The 15306-nt window shown below is 39.0% G+C and overlaps 1 protein-coding gene across 1 annotated transcript in view; it reads right to left on the bottom strand.

Moving 5' to 3' along the window:
- The window catches only part of TSHR (thyroid stimulating hormone receptor), a 71877-nt gene that overhangs the window by 30004 nt on the left and 26567 nt on the right, over nt 1–15306 (bottom strand). The window contains exons 3-4 of the mRNA XM_074582452.1: nt 9144–9218; nt 441–515 (exon numbers count right to left, since the gene is read on the bottom strand). Coding sequence (XP_074438553.1) covers nt 441–515; nt 9144–9218 — 150 coding nt within the window. The remainder of the gene's footprint in view (nt 1–440; nt 516–9143; nt 9219–15306) is intronic.

The raw sequence follows: 15306 nt of genomic DNA, 5'->3' as shown, positions 1-15306 counted from the left end.
TGTCTGTAGATGGGCTTGTCACATTTATCTGACAGGTATGCTTTAAAACCCTGTGTAAATATATAGTAAATATAAAAAAAATATATATATATATTTCTCTTGTATCCCTTCTTCCCACTATTCCCTACAAAAATATAGTAAGACAGCACTTATCATAAGAAGAAAGCTAGCTGTCAAATTGTGCCAAGGAAACATTGCTATATTCCAGACATTTAATGGATAAGAATGACAAAATTTCTGATGAATTTGTGAACATGTTTTCCTTTCTTGCAAAAATAGTCAAAGTTACAAGCCCTACCCTAGCTGGCTTTCTGTCATTAAAATAAAGCAACAGGGAAAAACATTACAATGAGTTCCAAAATGAAATGCAAAGAAACAAAAACAAGTTGAGTCATCTGTGAGGCTTAAGTGCCAACTTGTTACAGGTGTTAAATACTTACAGGTATTTTAAAAGTGGGAGGTTCTTAAAGGCATCTGGATCTATGTAATCCAAGTTTCTAAGATTTCGAATTTCACTGTAAAAAAGGGAGGAATATCGATCTTTAATATTTAATTAGTTATCATAGCAGGAGTCAGCAGCGTTAAAATGAAATTTCAGGGACTTAATTCCTGCGATGAGCTTTTGTACTAGCCAGCACTAGCTCAAGACTACTATGCATTCTGCGCAATCTTACAGTGATGAATTATCATCTGGATAGATGCAGTCCCGGAGACTGGCTTGTTTAAGCAAGGGGGTAGAGGCATCTGAGATTTGATTACAGATTCTTTGTCTGCATGGTCCTAAAATCAAAGCAACAGCCTGTGGTAATGGCTATTACTTTGAACGTGGTGAGAGTTTTGTGTCTGCAAAGTTGAGTAAAAAGAAGAAAAGTTAAGCAAAACTTTCAGCATTGATGTATAATAATCCTATAAACTCACAACCATCTACTTTTAGCTTAAAATGCTGTGTCTTATTTTTCTGGTTACTTCCTTCATGTCTTTAACAGTATTTTGTATTATTTTGCATGCTATTTTGCAGAACTCATCAGCATATCCAAAAGATGGCTCAGGACACTTAAATGAACTCCATTCTGAGACCTGAAACGGACACACCATTCACTACATAGCCATGTCCAGCACTATAGAGGATAGTGTATCTCTTTGCTTTATACTGATACAAAATGTAATACAGAATTCATTCCTTACATCTTCTGGCCACAGTTACATCTTTAAATACTTCTACCCAGGAGGCAGCTTAGTCTGCAGGTGGCTTTTTAGACTGCGCGTGTTGAAGAACCAGCCTGACACTGATCATGCCTGTGGCCATGATGGGTGCTTTCTGCAGGTGTTGGTGTGGTTCTGCCCCTCCACCCACCATGGTTATTGCCTGGCATCATGATTCTTCCTCATTTTTCTGAAATGTTTGTCTCTGCCCTTAATGCAATTGTCCTCAGTCTCTTTTCTCTTTCAATCTCATTCCTCTTTTTTTTCAGCAGATTTCTTTCTTTTCTAACCATAACGACAGTCAGCAGTCTGGCTGCACCAATCAGACCGTGACAAAATTCCCTGTCTAGACTCAGTAGACCTACCAAATTTTCTTCTTTTATGAAAAAACCCACCCATACCCTGTCCACCCATACCTGGCCCCATCACACGCACGCTTTTCCTTTCTTGGCCTCTTCACTGTCTCCAGAAGGGGATAGTCCTTTTAGCATGTTTGCTTCTATTTCTTTACCTTACACCAGCTGTGGACACTGGTCTTCTAACTCTGCTGGAACAACACTCAGCTTTTCTTAATATAGAAAGCATACAGAAAGCATGGTGCCAGTCCTCCTGCTGAGACTAGCTGTGGAGCTGTGGGCTGAGGGAAGCACTTATTGCTACTTATATAGAGAAATTCGATGAAGGTGACAGGTGTAGATGGCATGGTGGTGCAGGTTGCGTGGGTGGTGGTCTGGTCTTCAGTCGGTCCAAGAAGTAGTGCTACTGGGCAGACACTCAATGGGCAGAAGCCAGTAGTATTTAATTTACCATGCCTTAACAGTGCCAAGCAACCTACACAATATAGGTATCAGGAAGTTAGGGGTTTAAGATACCTCTGCCACTGGCATAATTTTTACAGGATAAAATCAACCGAGCCAAGTTGTCTGAAAAATAAAAGTGGGAAAAGAGACATAAGACAGTAGGTAAATCAGGATGAAGATAGAGGTACTGAGACTTCAGCCTCTCGATATATTGTTACCCTGACAAAACAGTTCTGCTCCACCTCTCAAGTCTTCAGTTTTTACTCCAACATTGCAGGGAGACCTTTTACTTGTGTGCTAAACTGATGTAATTAATAGCTATACTACTGCTATTACAGTGCTGTATTCAAATATTCTTCATGTCTGTTAGCCACTTTGATCAACACTGTTTCTGTATTTAAAAGAAATCTTCTCCTGCCAGTATCTTGCTTCTCTCAAATTATTTTATTAGTTATGTAGCTATCACAGTCCCAACAGTGCAATTTGCTCCTTTAACTGACATGCTTTTCCCATCACTGAATACATTTCAAATGCTGGACTCATGAGCTTCCCGGCCAGATATTCCTTTGTTGTGGACCAAACAGGGAAAGACAGTCTTCACATCAGCCTTCAGCCTGGAAATAGATAATGCACTGGAGTACCATAGAGTCATCAGGTTTCGGCTTGTTGCTCTTCATAGTATTCTGCAAAAATGATTTGGATGACGGTACTGAAAGTAAAATTCAAAATCTGCAGATGGTACTAAAATTGGAAGCACAAAATAATGCCATGAGACTCAATCAGATTTTGATTTATTAAGTAATGGGGCCATGAAAGGTCATGTGCTGTTTAACAAAGGCAAATGAAAAACTAATTAATCTGGGAATAAAAGATTTAAAACTGCCAGATGAGACATTTGGCACAGTGATCAGAGAAAAGCTTAAATAATGTGAGTGAGGAAATCAATATGATTCGATTGACCATTGGGGAAAGGTTTATGTCCCTGCTGTTCGATTTCCTTGAATTGGTAATGCTGGGATTGGGAAAGAAGTATGCTTTGATATATACCGTATTTATATTTGCCTTTCATCCTACGCTTTGTATTACAGAGGTTTCTTAAAGCCCAAAAGGAAGAACAGGGCCCATTGTGGTAGGCACTACAGAAATCAACAGCAGCCAGCCAGTTGCTTAGAAGTCTCTAGTCAAAATAGGTAAGAAGGAGGATGAGAGAGGTATAAAAAGGTAAAAGGTGATCTGACCAGAGTGAATGCTATGCTTAAGAAAAAAATCAGAAGAAAAATCCAATTCTCCTTACTTCTAGTCCAGTCAAATGTGCCTCATGCTCTTGACAGGTCGAATATGTGGCCTCTTGTTTCATATGCATGAAAAAGAGAAATATCTTCAAATTCAGTTCCATTCATGAGCTGTGCTCCTGTCCTTGCTTTGCACACTCAAACATCATTAATCTGAGTACCGGAAGGAACTGTCTCCTAAAATCACAGATTTAAAGGATATCTATAGCTCCATCACTATTGGAGCCCATGAAGTTAAGCCCATAAAGAGAGATGATATTTGAATAATTCTGATCTCATCAGTTAGCAGGATAGTGATACACAAACTGGATTAATGCAATTTTTTTTGCATTAATCAGTCACGACTACTATACTCAAAGGTGCCTAAATGTTATATGATAGTAATTTTAAAATCATAATCAAAAGACTGCTGTGGTGTAAGGATTACTTCTAAAGGATCCAAAAACCTAAGAAAAGCAAGTTGATTACTGGTAGATTCATTAGTCAGGGTTCACACTTTTGCCAGTCACCTTTTCTGAATTGGTGAATCAAGAAGATTGAAATCCGCTGATTTAGAAAGTTAAGGTTCCTTTGAAAAGCAACTTCAGGAAAACTGTCACTAGTTTTAGCTGCCTAAAATGCAGGTAAAGCCAAAGGGTATACTTAGAAACATCTAGTAGGCTCTTTCCCAGGTATCTAAGTGTCTATGAAAGCTGATTTTAAGTGACTCTTGAAATGGAACTTTGACACACTCTATAAATACAAATTAATCTTTACACACAGTGCTTAAATTCTGCATCCAACAGCAATGTAACAATTCTGAGTCCTTCTGGGAATGAAGTATTTTAAAGATATTAAAAAACCTAAGATGGTTAATAGGCATCTTTGTTGACCATTGATGCAGAGAAGCAAAAGGTGCCCTGAACAAAAGTTTCACTTTGCAGTCCTAACGAAAATTACTTAGAGTTGCTCATAAGAAAGAAGGATGCTGCCAGCTATGCTCAAGATAACAAAATTATTTATGCAAAATTACAAAATTATTCAAAGTTACTTTACAAACTATTCAGCTTCTACTTTATTCTAAAAAGTACATAAAACAATTAAGAATTGTCTTATTTGTACTTTAAAGGCAATCAATCTTTTAAATTTTGTTTCTGGCGCTTAGACTAGTAATTAAAAATGTACTAGCTTCACAATCAAACCACCACCTGACTCTCCATGAACAGCAACTCAGGTTGGCTTTTTAAAGAAAATACGTAAAAAATTTTAACATGTGAAGAACAGGTGTGTGGACCTTCTTGGACTGACTTTGCCTATAGCTTCCTTGGCTTCTCTCACATGTATATATACTTCCATGTTTTATTCTCCCCCTACAGACAAAATATCCATGTTATTTCATCTGCATGCACCTGTCAAGCCTTTGCACTGCTAGCATCAGAAAACTGGGTCGATTTCCCAACAGCCTATTCCCTACCTCCAGACTGCAGTTTTTAACAAGATTTTTCTGCACAGCACTTGCCCCAGTGCGCTGAAATTCACTGCAGGTATACAACAGTTCCCCCAGATCTCTTCAGTCTCCCTCTCCAGTTGCTTCTCAGATATTTCCATCAATCACCTCTCCTTTCTGCAGTGCCGTATCCCATGACCCGGCTCCACAAGCTGTCCAAGGAGGGCAGTGGAGCCCTGGCCCAGCGGCTGGCAGAGCTGCCCTGGCCCTTGGCTCCAGCTCACTGCAGCTCACTGCAGGGACGGAGAGCAGTTCCCCACCAGCTCTCCAAATGACGTCGCATATATGAGGACGAGCCACTTGAACCATAACCTGTGGCTCTGTTCCCAAATGCTGAGAGGGCTTTTCATGTGGTAGTATAAGAGGAGAGAGGTTTTGGAGTGAGGAGGAGAAGGGAGTAGGGAGAGATCAGAGGAGAGTCAGCAGAGACAAAGAGAAGGGGAAAAGAAAGAGTGAATTTTTCTGGGGTTCCTTCCACAGGAATGTTTTCCTGAGAAACAGTGACCTAATTACAAAAGCTTTGTATTTAGTGTAATGCTGTCAAGCTACAGCTCTATTAGTAAGACAACTACACGGAGACAATGACTGCTTATTAGACACTTTCACAATTATATCTAGAAAAAATAAATACTTATGCTATTGTATGGAAGAGACAGTTCTGAATTTGTAAACATGTTAAGTTTGTCTCACAGACATACTTAAAAAAGGTAAAGACATAAAGGAGGAACAAGAAACCGTTGTGAGAACAATTTAACAAAATTGGGGGAAAAAAAACCCACAAAGGCTTGGCCCTGATTTTCATCTTCATAGGGTGGGAATTTTGCCATTAATTACAACCAAAATGAGATCTGGCACATTAAAATACAGCAGGTGAGCGGTATCCTTAGTTTGCAAAAGTTGCTCAGCACTTGACAGGCACAGCTTCATAAAAATATGGCCTATGCTTAAAGAGCGCTGAGGTCTGGAAGGAACAGAAAGTCAGGACAGAGGCACAACAAACTGAATAAGGAGCAAGAAAATGGAGTGTGGAAGATCAAAGCTGAAGCGCGTTAACAGGCTTGGCAGGCAGGGATGATGACGAACACAGGATACCTATTCACACGACACTTGACTCAAGCCAAAGCAATTAGATCCTGCCTTCCACAAACACCAAATTTTCTCCTAAGAAGTTCTTATGTTTAAAACCAAATGTTTTTAAAATGTAACTGTGTGTATAAGTCTAAATTAGGGTAAAAAGATTATTTATCTAAAACTGTACTTCATGAAAAGTCCATGAAAAACAACCTGTGAAAAAGAAACTCTGTGAAATGACTTATTTTCAAAACTCTTAGAGTAACTTCAACCTCACCCTCCTTTAAAATACCCTATGATAATCTTTACCCAGTATTATTTTAGTGATAATACTTTGAAAATAGTATGCAGGTGGGGAACATTAAACAAATGCACAGTACAATACATATATTTATCGCTGAATAATCTTGTTCTTTGGAAAGTAAATCAAACCCAACAATGTTTTCCCTAACAAATCAGAGGAGTTATGGAAGCAATTCAGAAAAATGATCAAATTTATAAACTGCTTCTTTTACAGCTTATATGCAACTGCCTAATTTGCCAGATGCCTTGATATTCCTTGATACATGTGCCTTAGTTCCAAACAGATTTTAAAACACTGGTAAGCGCTTTTGAGTGCTGGAGGCAGCCCTTCTTTGTGGGCTATCTGCAAAGATTTGGGGTTTGCCTCTAGCTTTTGCGAGTAGAGTTCTGGTGTCTTGTCCTGGGTAGTGTTTTTGGCTCTTGTGCAGAAAAAAAATTAAATATATCTTCTATGTCTGTGTACAGTTTCTTTTTTCAATAGTGCCTTTTCAGAAATATAAGGGGTCCCACATGACCGTGACCCTTCTGTAGCAGATCAGGGAGTCTCCTCTCCACCCTGCCCTCCCCGCAGCCTGTGCTGTAGGTGACAAGACTGTAGGTGTCCGTGAGCTCTGCCGACTCCTGCCTGGGCCTGCAGCTTCCTGGTCACGGACAGAACATCCAGGCCTGGGATCTGGCACAGTGTGCAAATGCAGATATTTTGGACCTTGCTGGTGTGCTCTGGCCTGACTTGAGGGGAGCCATGACAGAGGCGTGCTTATGGCAAGGGGCACTGGCTGTCCTCCCAGGCAGGAATATAAACGTGCTTTGGGGGTGATTAAAGACTGGAATAGGACAAGAGAAGAGGCTCCGACTCATATTCCTTGCTAACCATTTAGGTAGTAGAAAGTAATGCAAATTAGGCAGTGCGACAGAGCACATCACAAGAATGAGTGCCTTGGGAAGCACTGGCAACACCAGAGCTCCATCCACCACTCCTTCAAACTAGCCATACGTTTAAAAGTGCTCATTCTGGGGAAGGGTTCTTTATATTCAAAATCTTACACTACACTACCCTTTGAAGGAGATAATTTTTGTGGTATGAATTAAAATCCTGAGGGAGATTTTTCTAGTCCATTCTTGACTTTGACTCTAATACAGAAACAACAGAAAACAGCTATCTAGCCAGGTAGCTCCCCTTTCCTCAAGCCGTACTCAAGAAGCCTTTATATTCACCTAATTTAAATCAGACAAGATACTACACCGCGTATTGCATGGAAGAATTCTGCAATGAAATTTGATGGTCCAAGAGGATTTTATCTTTAACTTCTAATAAGGTGAGCCACAAAGCAAGTACCACATGAGGTATTTGTAGTACATAGTGTCAAATGCTTTATTCATTGCTTATAAAATGCGTTTCATTAAACATTCATTTGTGTTAAACAAGAAATCCTAAAGACATGACGACTGTGAAAGAGGAAGAGAGAACATGAAGACGACAGGCCCGGAAAAACCATCTACAGAAGAGGGAATGGCATTATAACTAAAGATAAGTCCAGTCACCACACCAAAGCCTTCCTGTGAAACCCTTTCAGGAATACTACAGGAGCATGTTATTGGACTGAACTAGGTCCCAGGATATTGGACTCTAATTCCAGCTCTGCTTCTCAAGTACTCTTAGGGGAGGGACTTCTACTTTCTGGCATTAGTTGCTGTCTATTTATAATAACAGTAATGATATTATCTCCTTTATTTTTATTAATTGTCCTGTTTCACACTGTGTAAAGTAAAAGGAAAAACATTATAGAAAATAGAGCAGTGTTAAGAGCTCATCTAGTTCAATCTCTTTCTCTGAGTGAAGATTAAATAGATCTATGGAGTTTCTGATTACAGAGCCTTAAAGGCCTCCAGTGATAGGGACACCCTCTCCAGGAAAACAATTCTAGTGTTCATTTATGCCAGCCATATGAAAACATTTCATAGCGTCTAACGTGAATCTTGCCTAATCTAAGTTTATTATTTCTTCTGTTTTCTCAAACATCAGTGCGGAAAATTAGTTGTAGTTTTCACCACTTGCAACAGCCTTAACAGATGTATCTGCCTCTGTCATGTTTTCTTTCTGGAAACACAAAATGCACAAAAGCCTTTCCTCTCTGACAACGGTTTCTGGATCTGTGATGACTGACAATGCTCTCCCATGGAACCTCTGCAAACACAAATCTCTGAAATATGCCAAACTGCAACTCATCTGAGCTTTGCGACACTGGCACACTTTCCATTCCCTCATTTGGATCAGTAATGGAAACATGGAAGAGTACCAGATGCAGGACGGATCCTATGCAGCTCTATTCAATACAGTACCTTCTCATTTTGACAGGGTACTGCTGAATGGCAGGAACTTGCTGGATGCAGGTACCCTACCTACCACTTCTGTAACTGCCCTAGTGCATCATTTGGTGAGGACTGGTCAGAACAAAAAAGTATAAAAGCACTTCCCAGAAGCCTTTGTCCATAACATTCCCATGCCAATTAGTAACCAGATAAACACTCTTCATTTTACTAGTGCACTTCCAGAATGATTACTTATTATTCTTCATGTCTCCAGCTAGTGCCATTTTGCTCTGTGCTTTGTCCCTTCCGATTTTATTTCTGGTGCTTATATTACTATTTTACACTTACCTTCAGTACTTTGACAGAAGTAATTCTTAGGTGCCAGTTCATTTTAACTTGCCATCAAGCTCATAGTGTAGTCCCACATATTTTTCACTACACTTTCTTACACTTCTATGGGAGGATACAGAAGAGCAAGGGAACCGAAAAGGTGCAGGGAAAGAAAGCACAAGTCAAAAAAGAGACTGACTCCACATTACACAGAAAGGAAATGAGAAAAGGAATATTTAGCTACGAAGGAGACAAGAACAACAACTCAAACATCAACATGTATGTTATTTCCACGCATCCCCAAATTTACTTTATCACTGTATTCATTTATTCAATTACAGTACTTACATATGAGTGACTTTACTTAAACTGTTGAAGGAATGGGCCTCCAGACTCTGAAGCGTTTCATCAATGGAGATGTAGCTAAACACCAGCAAACAGAAAAAGAAACAAATCTCAGACCTTGGCAAGCCATGGCTAGTGCCCATCATGCCACCTTATTTTTCTTTTTCTCATCCAACTGCCATGACACTGCCAGACACACGGTCAGTGTCTGAGGGAGGAACTTTTAACAGGATTTTGATTTTGGATGACGACTTAGATGCACACTATACTGCAGAATACAGTTATATATATAAAAAAAACACAGTAGTGCTATTAAGCAGCAAAAGAAAACATCCATATTTCACATTTCAGAATCATATTTTTTCCCTTTTCCTCATTTAAGATCACCTTGGAGTTCTCTAATGGGATCTAGCCTTCAGGTAATTTGGCGTATTTCTCTATATTGAAGAATTAAAAAGGAAAGCAAGAAATAAAGATGATCCCTGGGCCATCCCTGCAACAACCGTCACAATTTCTCTAGAAAGAAACAGATCATCAGGGCAACTGATGCTTTGATATTGCAGAGGAAAAAAATGTGCTCTAACGTGACTTTAGAGAGAAACTCTAGCCATGCAATGAATGTCATAAAGGATGTAAGGAGTAATGTGGCTCAGAAGCAAAACCAGACATCCAGCTTAAGAAATATTTATTTGCACACAGTTTAGACTGAGTAGCATTTGTACTGCTAGTGATCTGCTAGTGAATGTGATGAGAAAATAATGCTTGACAGAGTCTCTCCACCATCAATATGATGACAGTACTGGAACTACTGTTAGAGGTTTTAAAGTGTGAATAAAGTTGCTGATTTTCAGAGTAACTGATCTATTACTCTTTGGGTTAAATTATATGATTCTGTCTTTCAAAGTATCTGTAAGTTTTAAAATGTATTAATGTTGGAATAGCATTTAAAAGATGTATTCCTGTATTTTATTCACTTTAAAAATCATATTTTATATAATATTTCTAATCTATAGATTTTAGAAAATAGAATGCCTTGTATATTCTTTATATATTATTATTATCATTATTATTATTATTATTAAAATTTTTAAGTGCTATCTTTTGATACTCTTGATCAAAGTTACTGACTAGGCTTTTAATATTTCGCATGGTTACACATACCCTGAGCAATTTGATCATTATTTTAAGTGCACAAAATTAAATTGACTAGAAGAGTATTAGATGCCAATTTTAGACATTAAAATAAAATATAATAATAAAGAGACTGTATCATATACCTTTCCTCCTTTTTAATCAGTAGACCTATGGGGACCTAGAATCATACTTAACTTAAAAAATATCCAACTGGTATTTTACATCAATTCTGATTGGGTTGTGTTCCTTAAAAAAAAAGGGAGAAGATTTTTAATATTCTTTCCATTTTTTCGAATGACAGTATTAAGGGTAATAATAGTATATAACAAATGAAAATATTATCATTTAATCCAGAAGGGCTTTTTAATACAATCAACTATGGATCAGATTTTTATTTTTTTGTGGAAATTTTAAAGACGATAAAACTTTATTTCTTTCAATGGATATTAAAAAATATTTAAAATGTTTTAAAAAATTGGAAAGAATTCTTGGTGACCAGTGCATGCTCTAGCAACCAGCAGATGAGTAATACCAATAACTGTTTGGAGGGAATTTATGTCCTCTCCAGACTGGAGCTGAAAGTGTATTACCTGAATTGATTTTAATTGATTTTAACTCTTCTAACATAAGATTTACTTTTTATTGTTCACTCTGGAGATGTATTCAACAGTGCTTGCAAAGATACCAGAAAAGCAACTAGTAGAGATTGTATGACCAACAGATTCTCTTTCGACAATAACATTGCTTTTACAAAGCTATTTGGCTCTTCCGAAAGACAGGAAGATGATAAAAGAGGAATACAATACAGAAAGTATTTCCAGTCTGTACCTCTGTGATTGAGTATTGCAGAGTTAGATGTTTATGTGAGAGTCTTTAATTTTGTTTTCCTGTAAGCAATAAATGTCTATTACCCAGGAAATTAGAGTTTCAGTCTTAAAAGAAAATTAATTATTCCCTGTTAACAGAGCCTACATTTTAACATGCCATCAATGACACATTAAAAAAACAAGTTGTTTTATGTAACAAACAGCTATACATAAATCTGCTTGACAGAAAATGAAATTAAAAATGGATAATGAACAAACATCGCATCCTCATGTTGGGGCTAGGAATTAAAGAGTGCTTTCTGTGTGCTCTGTGATCAAAACAGGTCACCTTACATCAGGCAGGCAAGTGCTTTTCTCTCACGTGTGAGAAAAGAGGCAAAAAAGCGGCAACGGAGATTCCTCCTCCCCTCCTTCACCCCTGCAGCCACCATGTCTCTTCCCACCGTGCTGCATGTCACATTTTTACTATACTGCCCGGCTTGGAGGTGATGGAGTTACAGATTTATAACTTTCAGCTGCGGGACAAAAGTGGGAAGGAAATGCCTTATTTTATTCGTGTGTTGTCCTGCATTCTTCTGCTTCATAGGCAGATGTATTTGTGTACATTAATTAAACCATATCATCATTGAAATGAATAGTTTTATTTGCTTTAGTGTCATCTACATAAACACCCCAAACCCACACAAACACATTCAAAATCTCCTCTAAGACAGGAATGTCGAACAGAAACATGAATTAACGGTGCATAAACATTTACTTCCAGGTGTTCAGAGTGCCTCCAAAAACCTTTGGGTTCTGGTTAATGAACACATCACACAACAGGTTAAATGTAAGAAACAAAAATCATAGCAATCAGAACTGGGAGGAGTTGCATCAGAAGAAGAGGGAAAGCATGGCGAAATTGCCATTTTGAAGGCGTGTTTCAATCCAGCACCTCCTCTCCCTACCAGCTGTGTTTAATTTGCAGGATTTCAAAATGCTTTCAACACCTATCACAAATACAGTCATAGCTTAAAGACCAAATACACAGCTTCAGAGAAAGTCTCTTTGCAGATAACACTTTTGTCATCATTGCCTATTCAGAAAGAGCCTGAGAAGACAGGATTTAAAGCAGATTGGCACATGGTAATAGCCACAAGGCTCTCTCCCTGCCCTTATTTTCTTCCTTCTCCCTCTCTCCACCTTTCTCTGCTTTTTTCCAGCCTCAGCATCCCATGTATTGCTGTGTTGCTGCCCCTGTTCTCCTCTGCTGCTGATGGAGGGCAGCTCGGTGACATGTGTTCATGGTGTCATGGTTTGGGCTGGACTGGTCACTAAAATGCATGACAGATGATCTCTTTTACTTCTCTCCCCTTCAGAGGAGGAAGAGCATCTCCCTTCAGGGAGAGAAGGATAAGAGAGAAAAGACACTTATGAGTTTAGAAAGAAACTCCTTTAGAAAGAAACTACTTTAATGAAAATATGAATAAAATAACAAAAAAAAAATAATGAAATATATACAATATATACAAAACCAGTATGGAGCTCCCAGGATGACGATCACATCACTGTCAGGCACTGGGAGAGTCCCAGACTGGACTCAGCAATGGATGGAAACTGCATTCTGGATCTGGATTCAGGAATGCACATATGGGGATAAAAGGCTGGCAGACAGGCAGAGTCCTCCTTGGATGCCGGCCATTGAAGAAAGAGCCTGACCCCTTTGATCCCTCGGCTTTTATACCGAGCGTAATGCAGATGGAATGGAATAACCGGTTGGTCAGTTTTGGGTCACCTGTCCTGTCCGCTCCTCTATGCGTGTCCTCCTGTGTAACCCCTCTACACTTTTCTGCTTTTGACCCTCCAACTGTGCATACAACAAAGTGAGCTGACCGTGATTGTTGTAGCAATAAGTACAAGCAAGAGCCTCTCTGCATACCATTCCTTGGTATAAATTATAAACAATGAAGTCTTATCACTCTGGAAGAGGATACTGTCGGAAAACTATGCTGTTAATTTCAGAGAGTTCAGTTAGTTAGAAGAGGCTTAGCTGAAAAGTAAAATTAGTAAACAGAAAATTGGTTCTGTTTTACCTCACCTGGGACACCTAAGAGGACAACCAGGAGCAGCTAAGGCAATCGAAGCCCTGAGCAGGGGCTGTAGTGTATGGGCTGGCACTTGGGAGCACGGGAGGTGTGAGAGCACTGTGGGGCAGGTGGATGCTAGGTGTGAGGAGCCGTGTGGTGGCACCGGCTGTGGGACAGCAGTGTGAGTGGGGTGCGGAAAAGCACTGTGTTGCACAGAGGAGAACAGTGCACGGTGGAAATGTCGTGCTCTGCATGGGGCTGCTGGCAGAGAGCACTGTGCAATGCGGGGATGCTACTTTGTGTGGAGAAACTGTGGAGAAAACTGCTCAGGGAGCTACAGGTCAGGTGTCTGTGAGGTACTCATGAATGTGACCCCAAAGCATCATCCTGAGCCCAGGAAAAAGGTTCCGTATCCCTGACCTTAAAAATACTGAATGTTCAACCTGTCCTAAGTCAGTAGGAAATACCAGGTGCAGCCCTTCAACCAAGATTTAATGTATTTACAACTTCAAGGATGTAAACCAGAAATTTTGCTTGCATCTGAATACCTTATAAAACAGTTTTTTTCAGTGCGCTGATGCATTTCTTATGGGAATTAGCTTTGCACTCAAGCATTTCATTGAAATGCTTTTTGTTTAATTCCTGCGGCAAAGCAGCACAGGGAAACAATCTCTTCTCTGGCTATCAGCAGTACATAGATATGCATTCATTTAAGAGAAACAGCAGCTCTAAATTTTTTGTTTAAACAAGGTTCATAAAGAGGACAACTAAATTTTCTATTCAGTACAGAAGAAAAAAAGTTTCTTTGTGGAAATTATATAGTAGAAACCACATAGCAAAATGAAGTGCTATATTTGGAACAGTAAACACAGTCTCTATCACCCTATTGAAACTTGGGAACATTTTCTAGATGAGTTTACAAAGCAAGGAATGATCCGGTAATTTTCATTGCTGATGGAAATTATGGTCTGGGAGAGGCAAAATGAGATATGTGGTATATTAGAGGCCAAGAACACACACAAGAGCTGCAGTTAAAATGCAGGTACTAGTTCCTTCTACCCAAAGTTTATATTAAGAAGGTGTGCGTTCATGATTTGTGGTGGTAGTAGTAATGCTATAAGAAAAATCCAGAAGGGCATTGACACTATTCAAATTTAAACTGCTGTCTGTTCTTCATAGGCTTTTTAAAATTAACAGGAGAAAGAGAAATGTGGTAATCCAGAAGGCATTGCACTGCAGGAAAGAGAATGTACTGCTACTGCATCAGGTCATGATTTTAGGTAAGTTACTGCTATATTCAACTGTAACTATGCTATTTTCCTCCACATAAATGTCGAGTAGCGGGAAGGTAAAACTCCCTATTCAGATACTCTCTTTAAAAAATAATTTGGGGAAGGTATTGACATTTGTTTTCCCAGGTAGCCTCAAAATCACGAACTAAATAAAATGAAATGGATGCCAAAATATTATCTTAAGATGTGTAAAAATCACCTGTTCACCTCATTCAAGGTCATAAGGTCTTTGTAATTTTGACTTTCCTCTTCAACTAAAATGTGATCAAAGCATGCAACAGAGTGGTAAACCTGTTACCATGTTGCCACCAAACGGTATAGGCAAAAGTTTGTCATTGACTCATAGTGCCCATGGAGAGAGACTGGGTGGCTAAGTGTCCTTAGCCTATGAGGTCGCGAAGTGTTCTAGAGACAGGCAGTGTGAATACCCCTTCCTCACCTTCGGGGCCATGAAGGTTAGGAAGATTTGGTGTAACGGCCTTTTGGCCACTGGAAGTTTTGGAAGCTACGCATCTTTGGAGAAGGGTTCACTGTATTCTTCAGATGAACACCTGTGCTTTTACAAATGCATAAATACCACGATTTGAAAAGCATCTAAGCAATGGATTATGTGTCACTGAAGGCTGAAGAAGAGTTGACATCCTTCTACATTTAATAAAACTCTGTTTTGAACAAAGTTTAGCAGGTTTATATATGATACTATAAGTCATATGAGGCACATTCCCCTTCCCCTCCAAAAACCTCAAACCCCAAAATACACCATCTATCTGATTAAACTGAGATGGTAAATGAGGATGCAGATATTCAAGAACAATTACTTATATAGATTTTAGAAAGTCACTACTTC

Source organism: Larus michahellis, chromosome 4, assembly GCF_964199755.1.
Source record: "Larus michahellis chromosome 4, bLarMic1.1, whole genome shotgun sequence".
NCBI lineage: Eukaryota > Metazoa > Chordata > Aves > Charadriiformes > Laridae > Larus > Larus michahellis.
The sequence above is the reverse complement of the archived record's forward strand: the minus strand, read 5'-3'. Positions and strand labels throughout refer to the sequence as shown.